The 20,514-nt window shown below is 52.2% G+C and overlaps 1 protein-coding gene and 1 long non-coding RNA gene across 11 annotated transcripts in view; both read right to left on the bottom strand.

The window, feature by feature from the left end:
- TOX2 (TOX high mobility group box family member 2) overlaps positions 1-20,514 on the bottom strand; it is a gene marked incomplete at its 5' end in the record, with an annotated part of 130,263 nt that overhangs the window by 89,832 nt on the left and 19,917 nt on the right. For 2 of the 10 annotated variants that reach the window (XR_014315328.1, XM_082744663.1), the window contains one exon: positions 12,681-12,806. The exons of 6 other annotated variants lie outside the window; for them this stretch is intronic. Coding sequence is in view for 2 of the 4 variants with exons in the window: in XM_082744663.1 (XP_082600789.1) it covers positions 12,681-12,806 (126 nt within the window). Of the gene's footprint in view, positions 1-12,680; positions 12,807-20,514 lie in introns of those variants that run through there. 2 more of the 10 variants (XR_014315329.1, XM_082744661.1) reach the window with 2 other exon arrangements.
- LOC309871538 lies at positions 18,027-19,651 on the bottom strand. Its single transcript, XR_014315335.1, has 3 exons — positions 19,593-19,651; positions 19,256-19,507; positions 18,027-18,123 (listed from the first exon to the last, which is right to left on the bottom strand). It is a non-coding gene; the product is annotated as an uncharacterized lncRNA (long non-coding RNA).

The following is a 20,514-nucleotide window of genomic DNA, read 5'->3' as shown; positions in this document are numbered from 1 at the left end:
GGACAGGGACCTACATTCCCAGCTCCGAGCCATAAGCCCTCCCCCACCAGAAGCTGGTGTCTTCAAAGCCTGCGGCTTGTTCCTGCTCCCACCGCCCCCCTCCACCACCACGGCAGTGAAGCAGTCCTTCTCCAGCACAATCTTCCCTTCCCTCATCTGTTCACTCATCTAGTCCTGAGCAGAGACCTGGTTTGGCAGGGAGGGGCCAGTGTGGGGCAGGACAGACAAGGCTCCTGTCTGGTTCTGCCCAGGAGCCAGTGTGGGGCAGGAAAGACAAGGCTCCTGTCTGGTTCTGCCCAGGAGCCAGTGTGGGGCAGGAAAGACAAGGCTCCTGTCTGGTTCTGCCCAGGAGCCAGTGTGGGGCAGGAAAGACAAGGCTCCTGTCTGGTTCTGCCCAGGACCTTCTCTTCAGGCCCCATCCTTGCCACTAGGGCAAAGTCTTGGAAAGAACTTGAGAACCTGCCCTCTGCCAACCCAACTCTCGTGGTGGCCTCCTGTCCCTCACTCGGACTCGCCTCCTGTACCTCCCTTCTCTTCCCTTTCTTTCCATGCTGCCCCCTCCAGGAAGCCCCTGATGAGAGCTGCCCCTCTGCTTGGGGGGCACCCCGAAAGCATTTATTGTCTGACTCCTCAGATCACCGTGTCCCGCTGTTTCCCCAAAGCGCTCTCTCCTCTGGGGGGAAAAGCAGAAGTACCTGTTCGCTCTGTGGCCTTCAACAAGGCCTTCCTCTCTCTGGGCTTCACCTCCCTTTTTGTACACGAAGGGGTTGAATGGATGAGGCTCTCTTGAGTCCTTCAGCCGCTTTGCCAGGGTTGGGTTTTGTTTTTGTTTTTTAAGATTATTTATTTATTTTTAGAGAGAGAGGGAGTGTGAGCAGGGGGAGGGTCAGGGGGAGAGGGAGAGAGAAACTCAAGCAGACTCCGCGCTGAGTGCAGAGCCTGGTGCAGGGCTCGATCCCATGAGCCATGAGATCACATCCTGAGTCAAAACCAAGAATTGGATGCTTAACTGACTGAGTCACCCGGGCACCCCCGTTTGGTCAGTTTGAAGTTTTGCTGTTTGTTCCAGAATTAGACCTTCCTCTTCTCACCAGAGGAGGGTCCTGAAATTACCAACCCCCACTTCAAATGTTCTGCCACGACCCTACAGAGCAGGGGGAGTTTGCCGAGCACATCCATGGTGCACAAATGGTGCGCACCCAGAGAGGAGGGGATGGGGATGGTGCAGAACCCCCAAGGCTGCTCCTCAAAGAGGTTCTGGAAATGCAAGCAAGGGGTGGCTTGCACCACTTCAGCATGTGGTGGCTCCCTGTGGCTTTAGGGCAGGGTCCTGGGAACAGGCTCTGAGAGTGAAGGTGGGAAGTTCACTGGGTGGGGGATGGGGGTGGGCACTCCAGGAAAGGCGGAAGGCAGGAGGGGCAGAGGAACAAGGTGAGCCATGATGCAGTCACACCAGAGACGGCAGCCTGTCCACAGGACAGCTCTGGAGCCATGTCCCGGACTAAGGCAAGGAGCCACTGCATTCCCGGCCACGGGACCCAGGCTGCCCTGGGGGAAGGGGCTAACCTTGGGAAAGGCCCCCTCCTTCCACCAAAGGCAAGACCCAGGAGGCTCAGCAGCCAGACAACAGCAGCCAACACTCTGACTAGCTGGCAGGATGAGCGTCTCAGATGAGGAGGGATCCGGTGACACAAGAGCATCCACTACCTCTATGATCATTTTTTTCATTTCAACTAATTGGTGCAACATTTACACGGTGCTTGCATAAGCCAGGCTCTCCTTTAGCCGATCTGTAAATTTTCGCTCACAGAATCTTCTCAATAACCCTGAGGTAAGTTACTACTACTCAGGCTCCCATTTTACAGATGAGGAAACTGAGGTAAAGAGTCTTGCCCAAGGCCACCCAACTGGTAGGGGGTAGAGTCAGGACTCAAACCCAGAAGCCCATCGGCAGGGTCGAGGTTCTAACGACTCCCCCATGTCTGCGGTCTAACCCTCTACCCTGCAGAGCTGCGGAGCTGTCCAATTCCCGCCGCCTCCCCAGAGACTGAGGTCAGTGGTGGAGAGCCTCAGGTTGCTGGGACGGCGAGGATTCATGCTTGACAATGATCTATCCTCCGCGGTTGGATAAATGTCCCCAAACCGATTCTTGCCAAAGACAATTAACCCAGGGCCACATGAGGGAGCATCCGGTGGGATTGTGGCATGGGGTGGGGGGTGGGGTGAGCAAGTGCCAGAGACAATGAGCAGCAGATGATTTGGGAGATATTTTCTCCCAGCGCTACAAAACAAGCCCTCAATCATGCCACAAAGGGCTTGCATTGTTGCAAGGGAAATATGTCAACGACAGCGTTCAGCCGTGGGTCGGTTAAAAAAAAGGGGGGGGGGGAAGAAAAGAAAAAAAAAATCTTTTGAAATAGCAATTTGACCTAGAAAGGTTTTCTAGGTCACATGAACTTGGCATTTAGGCATCTAACCCCAAAACCTAACACAGACAAAGTACCAAGTTCACTTCCTTCTGTCAGTGCCAGATAACACAGGAAATAATAGATGTAAACACTGCTGCTGTATTGTTAAGTGCTGTCTTAAAACCAGCCTTTGGACTTGGGAGCTGGGGGAACACTGGCTCGCCGCGGCTCTGGAAGCCCGCAGACCTGGGCTCTCTCATGCCCGGTGCGGTCGTGGGGCCAAGGCAAGGGCCTCGCCCAGGGGGATCCTCGAACCCCGCCCCCCGGAAATGGGAATGGAACCGGTGGGTTGGGTGTGCCGCCTCACTGCATGAGGTGGATTCCCGCCCTCCAGCCCTCTGTTCTTGATCATCGAACCTCTACTCCCCAAGTCTGGGCTCCCCCTGAGGACCCTGCGCACAGGGGCCGGGAGGCCAATGGAAGAACCTTGGTCCTAACAGACCTTTTCCCCCAGAAAACCGAGAGAGAGAGCAGCCTACACTCTGAGGCTCAGCACAGGCCAGTGAGTTCTTGTACCGCATCTTCACTTCAGAGCCACCCAGGGTAAGAGAAGTCGGGAGCCTTGGAGACCTTCTCCTTATCCCACGGCGGAAACTGAGGCCCGGGGTGTGAGGTGACCCACAGGGGTCAGCAACAGCATGCTGAGGGTCACCACAGCCACACTGCTAGGTCCCCCGAGCCTGGGTGTCCAAAAGAAGCCAGAGTTAGCCCACTTGCCATCAAAGCTGTAGGTCATGGGGACCAGCCCACCTTCTCCAATCTCTGACCTGGGTACCTGTGCTGCACCCGGCCACGTGCCAGGCTCTAAGAACTGGACACGAATGATCTCCAGGGAAGCCTGGGGTCCAGAGGGAATACGGGCCCCAGCACTTGATGACACCGGGGGTGACAAGGCACTAAGGGGAGATAAGCCAGGTGAGAGCAGTTGATGCACATCGGTTAGGTAGAGGGAGCAGAGTGAGCAGAGGGTAAGAAAAAACGGGGTGTGTGTGCACAACTGGGGTGGAATGTCTATAAACCATGGAGGAGGGCTGCAGTGCAGAGTGGGTGGGAAGAATCAACATGCACTAAAAAAAAAGGGGGGGGGGAGATTTACAGCAATGTTCCTAAAAGAAGAGTAATGGCGGGTGCCTCGTTTGGCCAGAGACTAAAACTTTCCGTGTGGCCAACAGCCAGAGGAGTGTGACAGTGACATCAGAGAAGAGCTTAAAATCAGTGCAATGGCAAAGAAAGCACAGAATTAGACCCGGCTCTGTATGAACACGTACGGTGAAGGAGCGCACATAACGATATGCCGGGTACGCGGGACATGCTTTCCTTTCCATACAGTATTCACTCGAGCTTCTGTGGGAGATATCGACCCACCTTACGGAGGAGAAAATGCATGGTACAATTTCAGCAACTGCTCACAGGTCACACGGCCAGAAAGTGGCAAAGCCAGAATCTTCACTGGGCCAAGTTTCACCCTCATAACAACTATTCTATTTTGTCTCTCTTTTTGGAAACAAAGAGACAAAGACCAATTATTTTTTTTAAAAAAGACAAAAACAGAATGGGGATGACGGGGTTATCCTGTTCCTCTTTAGGAACACTTACCTAGATTCTCAGTGCAAGCCACAGACCAAAACGCACTCTAAACAGATTAAAGAGTTAAATATAAAAAGTCATGTTATAGGGAAATAGCAGAAAACAGAACAGAATGTTTATCAGATCTATGGCAGCAGGATAACTTCCTCAGCCCTTGAAGCAATCACAGAGGAAGGGAGATTGACAGATTCAAATATATATGCATTAATATCTTCTGTAGAAGGAAGCATAATAAAACCAAAATGAAAAGGACATCAGACTAAGAAAATATCAGCACCGACTATGAGACAGTTAATATATACGATGTAGAAACATTTCAGTCAAATTAAAGAGACAGCAAGATGCCAATAGACAAAAGGACACAGGACACAAACAGGAAAGCCAGGCAAGAGGCAATCTACCAAGAAACAAATATACAGGGAAAATGTACATTTGATTCGATGATGGGGAGAAATGTACGTGAAACACACCTACTGTAATGAAAGGGATATTTCACGCCAGTCCTGACAAGGAAAACAGTTTCCAGCCTACTGGAAAGCAATATGGCAGCCACTCCCAAGGCAGACAGCCAGCCGGGAGCAGGGTAGTGGAAAATCCAAGACCCCTGTCTCCTGCCTCAGGAGTCACCCCCTCACCACTTTGAGGGGGTGCCCCTTTGTCTCCAGTACACCTAGTCTTGCTTAAAACGGTCTTCTGTTCTGAGCTGGAGATGGTACCAGCAGTGGGTGGGACATAGTCTTTGTCCTCCTGAGCTTGTGGTGTACTGAGGGGGGCAAGGGTAGGAACTGTATTGCAGATGATAGGCATACTGGGAGCCAGAGTTCATGGGAGCGTAGACGGCTGTGTAAAAAGACTGCACAGAGGGGCACCTGGGTGGCTCAGTGGGTTAAGCCTCTGCCTTTGGCTCAGGTCTTGATCCTAGGGTCCTGGGATGGAGCCCCACATCGAGCCCCGCATCGGGCTCTCTGCTCAGCGGGGAGCCTGCTTACCCTTCTCTTCCTCTGCCTACCTCTCTGCCTACTTGTGATCTCTGTCAAATAAAAAAATAAAATATTAAAAAAAAAAAGACTGCACAGAGAGAAGGCTTCTCCCGGCAGGAAGAGCATACTTAGCCAGGTGATGAGAGAAGGCACCGGATGGAAGGGAGCGAGCATGGGAACAGCCCCCAGCAAGGTCGGGGAGCTGGAGAGGAGGCCCATGCACCGAGCAGGGAGGCAGGGAGAGCTGAAATGCCAGGCAAACAGGACCTCCTTCTGATGGGGCTTCCAGGGCTACACTCGGCAGCTGAAACCCTCTGTGGGAGCTGCATTTTAGAAAGCCGGCCTCTGACCTCAGGACAGAGAATGGACTGGAAAAGGTTAAGACTGAGGCTTGTCCGGGAAGCCAGGCAGAAGCTGCTATGACGATCGACAGGGTGGGGACCGGGAAGCGGGACTCTGCGCAGAGCCGGGACACAGAAGAAACATTTGATGGAGCGATACTAAGTAAACTGGTGTGGCAGAGATTCAAAAAGAGACATTTATGTTGACGGCTAGAAAGGGAAGCGGGGCTGGAGCCAGAAGAAAACCACGGCAGTCCCCGGCGCGTTTCCCAAACTATGGAACCGAGAGTCTCGGAGATGAATGAAAACTGCCAAGAGCAAAGGATCACCCAGGAGTCAGAAAGGGGGTGACTCACGCAGTTCGCAAACCCTAATTTCCTCTCCTTGGTCACACACTTCCTCCTGATTTCTTTTTCTGATGATTCATAAGAAAAAATTTCCCCTTTTCAATTCAAACCAGAAATGCTTGAGCACCTGAGTTCACCCTGCCCAAGCTATAACCTCTGCCCCCGAGCAAACAAAACCCCACTTAACCCCAAGCAACTAAAAAGACACTGGCTGCCAAGAAACCAAGAGGAAACAAGAGGTTTCTGGCACAGTGACAGCTTTCAGAGGCCCCCCCAAGCCCTCCCATGCCCCGAGAAGTTCTGCCAGCTCTCATATACAGGTTCAAGCTCCTCAGCCAGAACTCACAGGATTTCAGAATTCGGAATTCGTTTGGATTCTGAAGAGGAAGTGATAATCCCACAAATCACACGGTACCTTCAGTAGGGGTCTGGAGCAACAGGTGCAGTAAAACACATTCATAATCCTGCAGTGAATTCTATAAATATACACATAAGTGGGTTAAGTAAAAATTACGGAGATATTTGTGTCAGTTAAGACCAGGTTCTGGGACCAAATAAGTTTGCGGCATATTTACAAATCAACGTTTGGTGGCGGAGCTTTTTGGATTTCAGATAAGGGAGTTTAGAGCTGAATCAAGCACGGGGCACATAGGTGTCGGGCCCTTGTTGACAGACCGTCCCTCGGTGCGCCCATTTTACAGATGAGCAAAGCGAGGCTCAGAAAGGTAAAGGAAACTGCTCAAGGTCTCACAGCTCTTAGGTGGCTGAGCTGAGAGTTGAGCCCAGAGCTGACATCTTTCCACATGTATTCATGGATTCTCCAGACAGTTGGAATGCCAGGCAGAGCATATAGCATTATGGGGAATGTGGGCAGCACTGGGAGTGGGGTCAAGATCACGTGCAGCGGGAATCAAGGAGCACCTCCTTGGGGCAGGGGTGGAGGGCGTGTTTGTCTCCTCACACAGGTCCAGGGGCATGTAGCTATCCAGGCCACACAGGTCCAGAGCTCCCTGCGTCCTCCGCAGACACAGTCCCCACCCCCACAGACCTCAGAGCCCACGGGAGGAGGCAGGCAACAAACACACAAACATGTCTTACAATCATGATAAATGCCATGAAGCAAACAGGTGAACTACAGAGATAGATAATGGAAAGACTTGAAAAGATCTCTCCCTGGGGTTAAACTGGGGGAGCCTTACAGGAGGAGGAGGAGGCTGCCACACAAGAAGCCCTGTGGGCAGAGGGATTATCAAGTGCAAAGTCCATGGGGTGAGCAAGCAGAAAGCTGTCAATGTCACACCGGGGAGGAATAATGTGGTGAGAGCACAGAGGAGGAACAAGGTTGAGATTAGAGTGGTCAGCACAGGCCGAAGCTGGTGAAATCCTGGGGCCATAGTAGGGATTTGGATTTTATCCCAAATGGGAAGCCCATAGAGAGTACTTGAAAAGGAGTAACATGCTCTGATTTGCATTATAAAAGATGACGCAGGCTGTCACAGGGGGAGGATGGACTCTGTGAGGCTCCTTGCCTTGAGTCTCAATTTTCTCATCTCCACCATGGGCTCATGAGAAACCTCATAAAAAGCACAGCCAAGGGTGTCTGGCATATAGCTGACTTAGAACAAGGACTGGATTTTCCTACCCAATCACAAACCAGGAGAACCCAGTCCTAAATCATCCATAAATCATTCCCCTGGTTAAAATCCTTCAAAAGCTCCCACCTCTTTCCCTGGGTTCTGTGGTCCCTCTTGACCTGATTTCTGCCACCTTCTCCAGCCCCTGCCTTATCATCTCCCACGGGACCTCTCTCTCCTGCCAGGTGAACCACTCCTAGATGTGCCAAGCAAGGTCCATTCCCTAAAGCACAAGGCCTCCTTCCCACTGGCCCTGCTGTCAGTCCCCCGCCTCTTTCCTATGAGCATTTGACGAGCACCTACCCCCGGCCGACCCTGTCTTGATCATGGAGAGGCTCCAAAAATGGCTGAGGGCGTCTGTGTGAGCACACGCGTTGGGTGTGAGTGTGAGTGAATGGGCACATAAAACAAGAACCCAAACACATCCAGCCTGACCCTCTTCTGATTGCTGGACTAGTTCTTATCCCCTCATTCATACATTAATTTCCTGAAAGACTATTTATTGACTCCTCAGGGGCACCAGGCACTTTTCTGGGACCAAAGATCCTTGGAGCCTGCCTCTTGCTTTGAAGACAGAAAACAAACATTCAGTCTGGTAAGTAAGCCACTTACACAGTACGTAGAAGGTTGTAAAGATTACGGAAAGGAGAAAAAGGTGAGCAGGTGAGATGAATCAGGAACACCAGGGTGGAGTGTATGCGAAATGAAACAGGGTAGTCAAGGCCGGCCTCACTGAGAAAGGGGAGGTTGAGCAAACTGGAAAGAGGGAAGAGACTAAGCCAGGCCAGTATGGGGGATGGGCAGAGAAACAGCCCGTGCAAAGGCCCAAAGGTCCGGCTATGCGGGTGAAGACCAGTAGGGCGGGCAGAGAGAGCAAGGGGGTTGTTGGTGGGGGGAGGTGTGGAGAGAAACCAGAGAAGCGACAGAGGATGGAGTGTGCCCCACAGATGGCACTGAGATTACTCCTCCCCAGAGAGAGGAAGCCAGCCTTTTTTCCACAGCCTTATCTGATGGCTGTGGTCAGAGGAGCCAGTAAGGGCGGGCATGAGGGCTGCAGCAGCTCGACACATCCGAGCCTCCGTGGGGCCTCAGAGCGGCTGACATCCGCTCGGCCTGCGGCTTCTTCCTGTGGCTTCTGCAATGCAGGTTACCTCAATGGGTGCTATTTTTGCTTGTGTTTGAGGTTCTGTGCAGGGCTCCTCTGTGCACGGCACTGGGGGCCGCTGGGCCTGGCCCCTCTTTGGGTTTGCTCTGCTCAGCCATTTAAATGTTCCAAGTGTCTTTGGGGATATTTACTGTCCAGCAGGTGGGAAAGAAGAGGAAATCTGTTGTGTGTGTTCCCTTGTCTGTCCTCAAGATCCTCCAACATCAGAGAGGTTAGATGGCTTATCCAGGGTGACCAGCCGGAGCCAACCACAGGCTGAGGATTCTAAGGTCAGAAAGCCCTTAGTGAGTAAGGAGTTATTGGCTTTGGCACCTAAACTGATGTTTCCCAAGCAGCTGCTCTGTGGTATCTGTCCTTCCAGAGAGCATGAGCGTAAAGGTGCATCACACCCGTCATCACACCCGGCGTCCGTCCACTCAGAGCATCACAGCGCTGATGCGGAGGACTGCGGTGGGGCGGTTGCAGGGAAGGGTCCCTGGCCCAGACCGCTGGGGAAGGGAGGAGTCAGCAATCAGAGCAAGTCTCTGGAAAGCAGTGAGGCCATAGCTCCGTCTGCGAGAATGAGCAGGAGTTCAAGGGGTAAAGGAAACATTCTGGACAAAAAGGTCTGCAGGTATAAAATCCAGAAGCACCACAGGTGGTTAGTGGTGGTGGTGGTGGGGGGGGGTGGTTCAGAAAGTGGTGATTCTGCCTGGGAGGGAGGAGGCAGAAGCTAGCTTGCTGATTGCAAAAAAGGAGATCAGACAGGTGCCTCAGCCCCCCAAGTGGTCACATTAAGGGTATCAGAACAGATCCAACAGGTTACAAGCAACCATCCAACAAAAGGCTTTCAGCAGGAGAGTGGTTCACAGAGATCCTGTTAGCTGTGTGCGGAGAGCCAACTCTACACGGGAGGTGGAGACAGGGAGGCCTGAGCGGGAGGCTCCTGGATCACCCAAGCAATCAGGCAGGTAGTAGTGATGTGGGGAGGGGGTGCTGTACCCTGCAGGTGCAGCCATCAGGGCTGAGAGTGAGGCCGAGAGAAGGGCCGGGCATGATGTAAGCCGAGGAGTGGGCAGTCCCAGTGTTTACCAAGATGGGCATGACAAGGGAGGGCGTGTCTGGGGGGTGGGAGCCAATGAATCAAGACAGGGACCATTTAGAGTCACCGTCTCCTTCAGATTTGCCCTCTAGGGCAAGGATGTGCAAACCAAAGCGGCTTTTCTATGCCATTCCCCAAATCATAAGAGGCTGCTGCCCCCATGGTCTCAATTGTTCTGCCCAGCAAGTAAGATCCAGAGAGAAGGAGTATGTGGCCTAAAGTCTCAGCCAGAAATCAAGAGAGGGAAGCCTGCAAATCTAGGCCCACCTGATTCCTGTACCAATGGCCATTTCAACAGAGACCCAAAAGCAGGAGGCCCCCACACCCTCCCTGGAAAATGTCCCTCCAGGGTCTGGGAGAAGCTGGAGAAATCTCTTCCCATCTACGGTATTTCAGGGCTTCCTTTGTGATCCACACATGTGAGTACTTGCCAGGCCCCCTGGCTGGACAAAGATGGTGACTCCCGGACAGCCCTCGGACCCCCTGAGGCGATCACAGCAGGGATCACAGAGGGAGCGTCAACTGTGCTCCAGTCACCTCCTCAGGAAACCTCGCACCCCTGCCTCGGCTCCCCGTTTCATTAATTACTGGTTTGCGAACGCAGGAGGCAGCAGGAGGGAGAGAGTCATCACGGATGCCACTAATCACAGAAGGGAAGTTAATTCCAAAGCTGAAGCTCACCGTCCACCGAAGGTCCCACATACAGCCCTGATTTCCAACGTGGAATGAAGAGTAGGGGTTAGTAGGACCAGCCTCAACTATTTTTCTAAGGGAATCAGAGACTTAAAGAAGGCAAAGAAACTTACCCACGATCACAAAGCAATTACACGCAAGGATATAAACATAGAACTCTGGCTTCCCATTCCCTGGGCCCCTTCATCCTCTCCATAAATATTCATTAGGTGTCTGCTGCGTGTCAGACTCTATGAGGCAGCAGATACCCTGCGCCCCAGTCAAGGGCTCCCAGGACCCTTCCCTAAGAGGGGAAAGTATTTTTAATCACTGAGCACCACACAGTGCCTTAGATATCCAGTCCCATTTAATTCTAATAATTTGCCATTTTATAAGTAAGGAAACTGGCTCAGAGAGGTAAACTGACCTGCCAGAAACCACACAGCAAACAGAAGGCAGAACCAGGACTGTAAGTCTGGGTTCAGCTCCTGTTCTCCAGGCCCAGTGGGATTCAGGGACGGGGATACTCCAGCCACATCCTCCCTTCTTGGACCACTCCTACCTCCCTTCCAAAGCATTTCTCTGATCCTGGGCTCTCAGCTAGCCCTGGCTTACTGCCTGGCTGCTGTCTCGAGACCCCACCAATACAATGCTAGTATTCAGAAAGCTCTTCAAGAAGCGTTAAAAATAAGAGTCAGTTCTGCTTCAAGACAGCCATAAAGTCCCTGTAATTAACTCCTCTCCCAGTCAGGAGTCCATGGATATAATCAGAGACACAGAGAAATGGGTACCAGACAGGGCTAGGTAGCAGAATGCGGCTCTGAATCCAAGCTCTTTAAGAAGGGAACCAGAACACAGTCTAGCTATCAGCACAAGGGGGAAAGTTCCCCAGTCCTATGCCCACACGGGCACGTCTGTGCACGTGCACACATACAGACACACACACACAGTGTTAGCCATGAAGTTCTCCAAAGTAGAGCTAAGGGTCTGGAGCATTTGTTGATTCACTCACTCAACATTTACGGAGGTCCTACCGCATATAAGGCAAAGTACTAGGCGGCGTGTGTGGGCACGTGCATACACAATCACTGCAATGCAGGGAAGGAAGTATCCGTGTCCCCATTTTATGGATAAGGAGACTGAGACTCGCAAGGCTCAAGAAACTTGCCTTATGTGGCAGACTGTATTTGTAGCAGAGCTGAGGACCTAACCCAGCCTCTGGAACACAGGAGGCTCTCGATGGCCATTTCCTTAGCAGCTGATTGGCTCCAAAGCCTTCCCCATCAGACCAAGGGCTTGTGGCTTCTTGTCTTTGATCCAGTATGCAGAAAGTGGAGATCACGCAGGGGCCACAGAAACTCCTGTTTCTTGGTCTCTCTTAGGTCACCCGGGACATTTCCAGCAAGGGAAAGCAGGCATTTGAGGGTGGTTTCCGTTTCTGGGACACAGGTGCACAAAGCCAGTTTTTCAACAATGACCGTGATGAATCAGAGCACCAGAAGAGGTCAGGCCTCCCGCTCAGCAGGGTGCAGCCCCCCCCCCCCCCCCCCCCCCCCCGTCACTTGCAACCAGCCCCACCCCCAACTCAGCCAACTCCCTCCACAAAGACCATCTCCCCAGCGGCAGCTAGAACATGCCATCAATGTTCGGTTTCTGTCAGAATCCTTGTCACCTGTTATGTGTGTATGTGTTTGCCCTTCAATCTGTGACAACGTCCTCCTTCCTCTTTGGCTGGCCTTGCTTTTACAACAGGAGGGCAACTGGAGATCCCAGCTGGGTATTTTTCCAAGATTCTTCATGGTCAAAAGGAAAAGGTGATCCTTGCAAATTTGGGGAGGAAGTTTCATTGGTTCCACAAACTCCAAAATCCAATGGAAGGAGGCAGCTCCAACTTTGTTCCTGGCAGCCCCAGCCACTCCTCCCCCCTCCTCCCTGCCTTGAAAAGCCCTTCCCGCTCCTCATCCTGGGTATCTTCTGGGCTCTTGCCATACCCTGTACTACCCCATCCTTGTTTCTGGTCTGAACTGGGCAGACCCTCCCAACCACATGTGGCCAGGCCCACTGCAGGGGGTGCTGGATGGATGGATGGATGGATGGATGGATGGATGAGGGACAAATGTTTCTGGAATAAGCTGGGCACCTATGATGCTCAGGGTGCCAAGACCTGCCCCTCCAGGGGCCAATCCCAGCCACTTTCAAAATTCCTTTTCAAGAAGGAGCTGCCAACCACAGGCCTCCTGGACCCTCCAGGACATCTTCATTCCACAAGGTGACAAGCACCAGTCCAGGTCCTGGCCTGCCACCGCACCCCCCCCCACCCGCCCCAGCCAGGCACTGTCTGTCTGCACTCCGCAGCGACGGCCTGACCACCTCCACCGCAGGAGGTGGCGGCACCCGCTGCTTACCTTCTGCTGAAACACACCTGCAATGCACCAGCGTCTTGCAAGTAGAAGGAGCCCGAGTCTCATTCCACAGAAGCCCTGGCAGCGAGAGAACGCGCCCGCGACAGCCTCTGTGCGATTCTGCTGCATAATCAGCAGAGAAAGAGAAAAAATGCCAGAAATAGCAAGCTTTATAAGCCCTCCTGACAAGTCTTGGTCCTCTATTGGCTGGAGGCCCAGCACCCCCGCCCCCCATCCCATTCCTATAAGGTGAAATGGAAAAACCTGTTATTTAACCTCTTTTATCAAAATCCATCTCCTATCCCAATCTGGGCCTGAGTGCGTGGAGCTCCTGGCAGCGGTCTCCACACCAGGTCTCGCAGAGCGGAAGGGGAGGCAGCCTTCCCCTCTCACGCACACTGCCTTCGGAGCAGGTATTGAGCTGGAAAGGCTCCTGGAAGGCAGCCTGGCAGCACCTGTCAACATGGGAACGTTGCATGCCATTTCATCTGGCAATCAGACTCCTGAGCAGCATCCGTCCTGCAGACACCCCCGTTCTGGTGTGCACGGTGCATGCCCACAGATGTTGCTCGTTACAGACAAGACCGAGGAGGGCCAGGCTCAATGTCTAGGGGTAAATAGATTAAAATGTAGCCATTCTGTGGAATATGATGGAATGAGGAAGGTCTGACTTGGGAATGGTTGGGAGAAAAAGTCAAGGATGTGATCCCATTTTTATAAAAACAGTTGTGTGTGTGTGTGTGTGTGTGTGTGTGTGTGTGTGTGTGTGTGTTTGGATGGGCACTGTCAAAGATGCAAACCTGTGAACGGTGGACACCTTGCAGAGTAGGAGAAAGGGGTGTTTTCATTTGCTACTTTTCTCTTCTTTGTCTTCTTTTCTTTTCTTTTTTTCTCTTCCACAAGCATGTATGACTTTTGGAATTTAAAACAAAAACATAAAAGTCTCCCTGGTTCCTTCCACTCCTCTGACACCAGCAGACCAAGGGCCAAGGTCACCCACGCCAAGGCTGGGTCAGGTTGGGACAGGGCTGGCCGGAGGCACTATGGACGCCCTGTAGTCCCGGTAGCTTTCACACAGGTGCAGTTTAACTTAGGGTTCCCTGAAGAATGTGGACGCTGGAATAAGACAGAACTGGGTTCAAATCCTGCCTGTGCCTGCTGGAACGGTTACCTTCTCTGAGCCTTGGTTTCTTCATCTATGAAACAGGGACGACGGTACCTATTAAGTGCCATATATTGTGCCAGGCGCTGTTAAACCAATTTCAATTTGGTTCAATTTGGAAATTAAATGTTTCAGAAACATCAGAGGCTGCTGAGGAAGGTTCACAGAGCTGAGCACGTCCAGGAATCAGTGACAGGAGTTCTGGGAATCATCTCATTATCGAATACTTATACAATAGCAAACTAAGTGATAAGGAGGAGGACCTGGGTAACAAATGTTGACAAAGGGGACTGACACCCAGCCCTCTGCATGAGGAGGGGTGGAGGGATCAGAATGGGCTCCAGAGAGGAAGAGTCTTGTGCCCATGCCTCTGCACCCCTCCCATGCTGTTCCCTCTGCCTGGATTGCGCTCGCCCAGACCCTCACACAACTGACTTCACAACCTTCACATCCTGCTTGGAGATCTCCTTCCTCCCCAGAGAGGGATCCTTTGAGTCACCTGCACTGAATTACTCTCCTCATAGCACACCACTCCTGCCAACGATTTCTGCCTATTTGTTTCGATGGTTTTTGTTTCTGTTCATTGTTCATCTTCCTCCCCAGGCTGTGAGCTCCCTGATGACCAGGACCCTCTGGAGCCTTGCTCATCTCTGGGTCTTGGTTCCTAGCAGAGGGCCCGACACACGGCAGATGCTCAACAGATAGAAATACACACGATCCGTAGATCCAAGGCCCAAATCCCTGCACATGGAGCTTGTGTGAAGGAAGAAGGGATATAGATTCTGTACGATGATAGAAAGATGGAAATTTCAGACATACTGAAGATCTGGAAACACACACACAAAGCTGGGAGGGTGCTAGAAAAGCCTATCCATGCGTGCTTCTATAGGCTTAAGATGGGAAAGGACGTTCTAGGCCCCAATTCATTAGCACACAGACATTTATTTCTTCATTGCAACATTGTTCATAAGAAAATGGAAACAAGAATAAAATCCATTGAGGGGTGGCCTGGGTTGCTCAGTCAGGTGAGCATTGACTCTTGGTTTCAGCCCAGACCATGATCTTCAGGTCATGTGATCAAGCCCCGTGTCAGGCTCCATGCTTAGCACAGAGTCTGCTTGTCCCTCTCCCTCCTATCTGCCTCTCTCTCTCTCTCAAATAAATAAAAACCTTTAAATGTCATGCTGTTGGTGCTTTGGAAAACAGAATAAAAGCCATTGATAGGTATTAGTTAAATAGATCACAACTCGCCATGCAGTGGAATACTATGCAGCCATGACAAATGATCTGCATTCTCTTGATATGGAAAGAAGCCCACCTTGCTTGTTGGATGTTGAACTTTCTAACTGGAAACCAGAGACTCCGATAGGCAAAAGGTATAACTGATTGCTACGAAGAAAGCGTGGAGGTGAAAAGCCTTTGATTATCATTTATTAATTCATTGACTCAACAGCATTCTCTGTTCCCTCTGCCTAGTCCCTACTCTAAGCAGGGCAGGGTTCCAGACAGAAGGGCCATGTGTGATCAGGACACTGTCCTTGCCCTCGAAGACAGCTCAGCTTACACATGTACGTGAGAAACTAGTACATAAGGGAGACACTGCTCCTGGTTAAGGGCTGCAGGGTCACCAGCTGAGAGGGGCTTCCCAGAAAAGGTGTCATCCGAACTGGGGATGGAAGGAGGGGTAGTGGGGTATACAGAAGGGAGCAAACATGTTGAGAGGCAGAGGTGGGGCGACACGGGGCAGGTGCAGAAAGTCCCTGCACTCTCCACCAAACACGGAACTCCCATGGGTGGGAGAGCTGAGCCTGGGTCCAGAAGATTCTGGGCTTAATTCTGCCACTCGAGAGCCAGAAAGAGGAATTCTGGGTTTGTGACGATGCTGTGCCCCCGTACGTGGTCACAGAACAGCTTCCTGACCTGGACTCACTCACCCTGAGAGTGCCTGCCCCATTAAACATTTGGGCCAAGGTACCCAGTGCAGGGTGGAGGGGGGTCCAGCTCTACAGACCCTCTACTCAGTCGGCTCCTTCTGGGGTCAAGCCAGGGAGGGGCCACTGCACCTTGAGGGAACTCAGCATTTTTAAGTTTAGTTTAGTTTTTTTTGTTTTTGTTTTTGTTTTAATTTGGGGCATTCTGAGGCAGCTCGATGGTTATGGTTCCAAACAAAGAGAGATGACTCAGCTTCATGTGAAGAGCCGAAGCCTTTTGGGAAAGATATTTCTGTTTGAATGCTTCTTTCTCGGCCACAGGGGCAGCTCTTCAGGCTTCCTTGTTTTCTGGACGTTCAACTGTTCCCAGAGTGGGGGCAGGGACGAGGACCAGGCTCTGGGGGCCAAACTGCCTGAGTCTGAATCCTGGCACTACCCCTTACTCACTCAGAAGATCTGGACAGAGTTATACCCTCTCTGAGCCCACATTTACTTAAGACTGCCTTGCAGGGTCTTTGTGCAAAGCGGCCGTCCCTCATGGAAAGGGTCCGATCCCACGTCTGCCACGATAGGAGTGTACAATAAACATCACTGTTAGTAACCGCAGCGACCTGTGCTGAGCTTCTGCGGTGCCTGGATTATCTCACTTAATCCTGCCAAGCACAAGGTCTCAGTTTAGGGCTGAATCGACGGAGGCTCAAAGCTGTAAGCTGACTTGAGTTTCCATCTCCCCCTTCAAGAGGGTCAGTGCACACACACCCCAGGCCGACGTCGGGGAAAGTTGTACGAGCTCTTTCTTCCCATCGGACTCTCTCTGTGCCAGCAGCCGAATGCGCACACCCCCTACCCATGGCCTTCATCTGCAAAACGGGGACAAGATTCTGAGGTTGTTGAAATAGTCTAGTCATGGCTTAATAAAAATAATGCCACGAAGGTGCTTTAGAAACCTTTAAGTTTCTAAAAGGTTTCCAGAGGAAACCTCACTCCTTCCTCTGGGACAAGGAGTCAACAAAAAGCCAAGCTCTTCATGTACAATATCCCAAGAGGTGCGTAAAGCTCTTTGGGAAAACACCCTCACAAGTCGGGTGGAAACCCGAAAATGAGACAGAGGTGCAAGCTCAGGCAAATAAAGATTTTTTAAAAGGGACTTTAAAATGGTCCATTATCAAATGGCCACCCTGCACCAGAACATGAACTCAGGGTCTCTCAAACTTCTGTTCTGGAACAAATGTAAACAAACGAACGAACAAGAAAAAGCCGATGCAGGGGAACCCACGGTAACTCGAGTCAGTCGAAACCCTTTCCACCCCTTCCCCCGCATCACCCTGAAGGACATATGCTGACAGAGCAACCTTAGTGGTAACTGACTAATTGTAAACCCTGTGATTACCAGGGTTGATTTCCATGGTACTTCCTTTTACAGCGCAGAGAACCTCTCCGGAGTGTAATTGCCAAGTTCAATTTTAGCTCTGTCACATCCAACCATCGCTGCTAACTAAGGCGGCCGCTTCCTTGCCAGGTAAGCTGTAATGAAGTCAGCTCCCTGCTTAATTTCACAATATTGTGATGCCCCCGTCAGCACCTGTAAGTGCTGAGAAGCTCTGAGCTGCTGTTAAGTAAATCTCACCCAAGGGAAGTGATTAAAGCCGCTTTGTGCCTCTCGGGGGTCTTTCTGGATCCTCCATCCACCCAGAAGTTGGGGCTGCGTAGTCCCACGCGCCTGGTCGCCCAGAATGCCGGCCACCGTGGGGTCGCACTGTGCACCCAGGCGTGGCGGGGGCCCTGCCTGCCTTCCTCTTCCGTCAGTGCCTCCCACAGCCCCGCCAGAACTCCCACTCATGTCTTACTGCTCAGAGTCTCACCAAATGGCCCTCATATAGCCTCCCACAGCACTGCGTGCTTTTGTGGGGTTAGGTGCGATACCACACTTCAGCCTCGTTTTGTCACAATGCCCTACTGGCCTGGGTGTCTGTCCATTATGAAGCAGCTGCCGCCATACACATGACTCCTGACTGGGTTCCAACAGCACAACTGCCCCCTAGGGTGATGCCAGGCTTGTTTGGCCTGATTTTGTGCAGACCACAGCTTTGGTCCAGGTATGGGCAGGAGCAGAGGGGTGAGGGCTGTGCCCTCTGAGCGCCCACTACTGGCCAGGCACACACCAGGTACTCTGTACCCATGTAATTCCCCACAAGCCGCCAGAGCAGCAAGGGAGCAGGGGCACGGCCCCTAGACTTATACTTGGGGAAACTGAGGACTGAGACCTTCCATGAGGCTGGTGAGAGGAATTGCCTTCAGTTCCAAATGCCAGTCAAGGCTGTCTTCTCGTGAGGAGCTGCCAAGCCTCTTCCCCCTGGTCAAAGAAATCATCCAGTAAACCTATTTCCCTTTTCACTCATCTGCCAGGAAGCCCGGAGCCAGCTTTGCAGGCCAATTTCAATAACTGCAGAGCTCCAGGCCAACATATCTGCTTTTTTCATTTTCATTTTCCACCTAGAATTCATTCTATTTTGTGTTTTCCTCGGCTTTAATTTTGTAGGTATTACATAAAACTCTACATGTTCCTATGTGTTCTTGCCACTGAATAACCAAAAATAAACAAACAAGCACTAAAAGTGAGACTCCGAGAGGTTGGGCGGTGTCCCAAGGCCCCCCAGTGGGCCCAGCGGTGCTCTTTCTACTACTGTCTGACCCCAGCTGCTGCTTCTCCTCCTCAACCAAAAGCAGGTCCTGCACATTGCTTCCTGCCAAGAACAACAACGGGAAACAGGTCCTTCCATATCCACACTCACTTCCCAACAGGAGGTAACACTAAGAGGAGCACATGCTTTGTCCCCGGGACTGTTTCCTACATTTATGCATACGGCTTCTCAAGACAGCCCTGTTAGGCAGATGCAGTTATTACCCCCATGTTACAGAGAAGGAAACTAAGGCACAGAGAAGGTAAATAACTTGCTGGATATGCACAGCTAGTAAGTGTCATAAGGGGACGGGGAGTGGGTTTCTGCTCACTACAGTGTTGGCGACTGAGTCCCTAAATCCCTCGTTTTACAGATCAGGAGACGAAGTTCTGAGGGAGAAAATGCTCCTCCAAGCCTGGACTTTGACTATCAGGTCTGGATGGCTGCCGCTGTAGAGGGAGAAGCCAGGGGCTCCAGAAAGCCCCCCTCTCAGTGTCCAGCCAGGGCGAAGCCATGCTTCTAAAAGCGAGGATACAAGACTACTCCGGCCAGAGGTACACAAGGAGTTTGCTGGGCAGAAAGTTTTGGGGTCTCCAAGGCCACCGCCGCTGTCCCTCCGCCACAACCATCCTGGACCCGTGTGATGGGGCAGGTGTTGCGACCCGGCTGGGCCCACACAGGGAGCTGAAAAACACACTCCTCCTAGCCACGCTGATGTCTGAGCCTCCAGTTCAGCCAGAGACAGTATGGAAATGAACTGTGAAGCGTGAAGATCCGGGTTCACATCCCAGCTCTGCCACTTACTAGCTGTGACCCCTGGGTAAGCATGAGCTGCTCTGCAAAGTGGGCTATTGATGCCACCTCCTTGCTGGGTGTCTGTGGAGATGCAGAGCCCACCAGCCCCGTGCTCTCCCTCCCAGGGGAGGTTGATGTTCGGTGCCTGCCTCCAGCCACATCCTGGCAACTCCCCCCAGGCCATCGATCGAGAGATGACGGGGGAAGGCAGGGAGGTTTGCTCCAACTTAGCTCACTCAGGACATGCTTTCTGGGACAAGACTGAAAAATAAAATTAAATAACAAAATGTGAGGTGGACTAGAAACCCAAAGTTGGGACTGATCTTGCTAGAACTGCCAAGGCTACCTCGGGCAGGGAGGGAGGGGTAGGGGAGACCCCATGGCTTGTCCCACCACTGGTGGGGCATCTGCGTCTCCCAGCCGGCTGCAGGATGGGCTGCTGGCCCATGTGATGCATCCTGGTTACCATGGTTTCGGTTTGTTCTGCGGCCTGGTAAAGAGGAGCACTTGCTGTCCTCTGAGCCCCTGCACTGTCCTGGGCTGCGCCCAGGCAGGAGCCCACAGGCCCAGAAGAGAGGCTCTCAGATTACCTCAGTCCCACAGGCCCCCCGCCACCTGACCCAGGGTGGATGGGGGCAGACCCTCTTTTCAGATGAGAATACCAAGGCCTGAGGCTAACGGCACCTGCCCGGAGTTTCATGGCGAAGCCACAAGGAGCAGGGATTCAAACTCGGATCTGCCTGGCTTGTCCTATTTTTCCAATTCTGTGCTGGCTCATTTACGATCATTACTCTGGCTCCCAGAGACCTCAGGCCTTTTCTAAAGTGGCAACCCCTGAGATGCCTTTGGGAGCCTGCTGAAGGCTGGGGGACATCAGAGGCAGCTCATGGGAGTAAGCAGGTGGTTCCCCAGGGGTCTGGACGCTCAGGTCCCCACACCGGATCTGACAACATCCCCGGTTCATGGTTCAAAGATCACTGACCAAGAGAACGAAATCCAAACCCTTACTTAACCCAGCACCCCAGGCCCACCCCTCAGTCCTACATATCTGACCTCTCCCTCGATGCCTCCTCACACTTTCCAAAGCTCAACTCCCTCCTCTTCCCCAAGGATCTCCGGGATGCCCACCTGAGCGTCAGTCTCTCCCTCGTCCCAAAGCCGACCAAGCCCAGCCATCTTGTGTATATAACCTGCCTGGAAAGGTCTTTCCCCACCTCCCTCCTAAGACTGGGTCACATGGGCACTGCTCAGGGGACACCTATGAACCA

The sequence above is a fragment of the Mustela nivalis genome, assembly GCF_964662115.1.
Source record: "Mustela nivalis genome assembly, chromosome: 8".
Lineage (NCBI taxonomy): Eukaryota > Metazoa > Chordata > Mammalia > Carnivora > Mustelidae > Mustela > Mustela nivalis.
The sequence above is the reverse complement of the archived record's forward strand: the minus strand, read 5'-3'. Positions and strand labels throughout refer to the sequence as shown.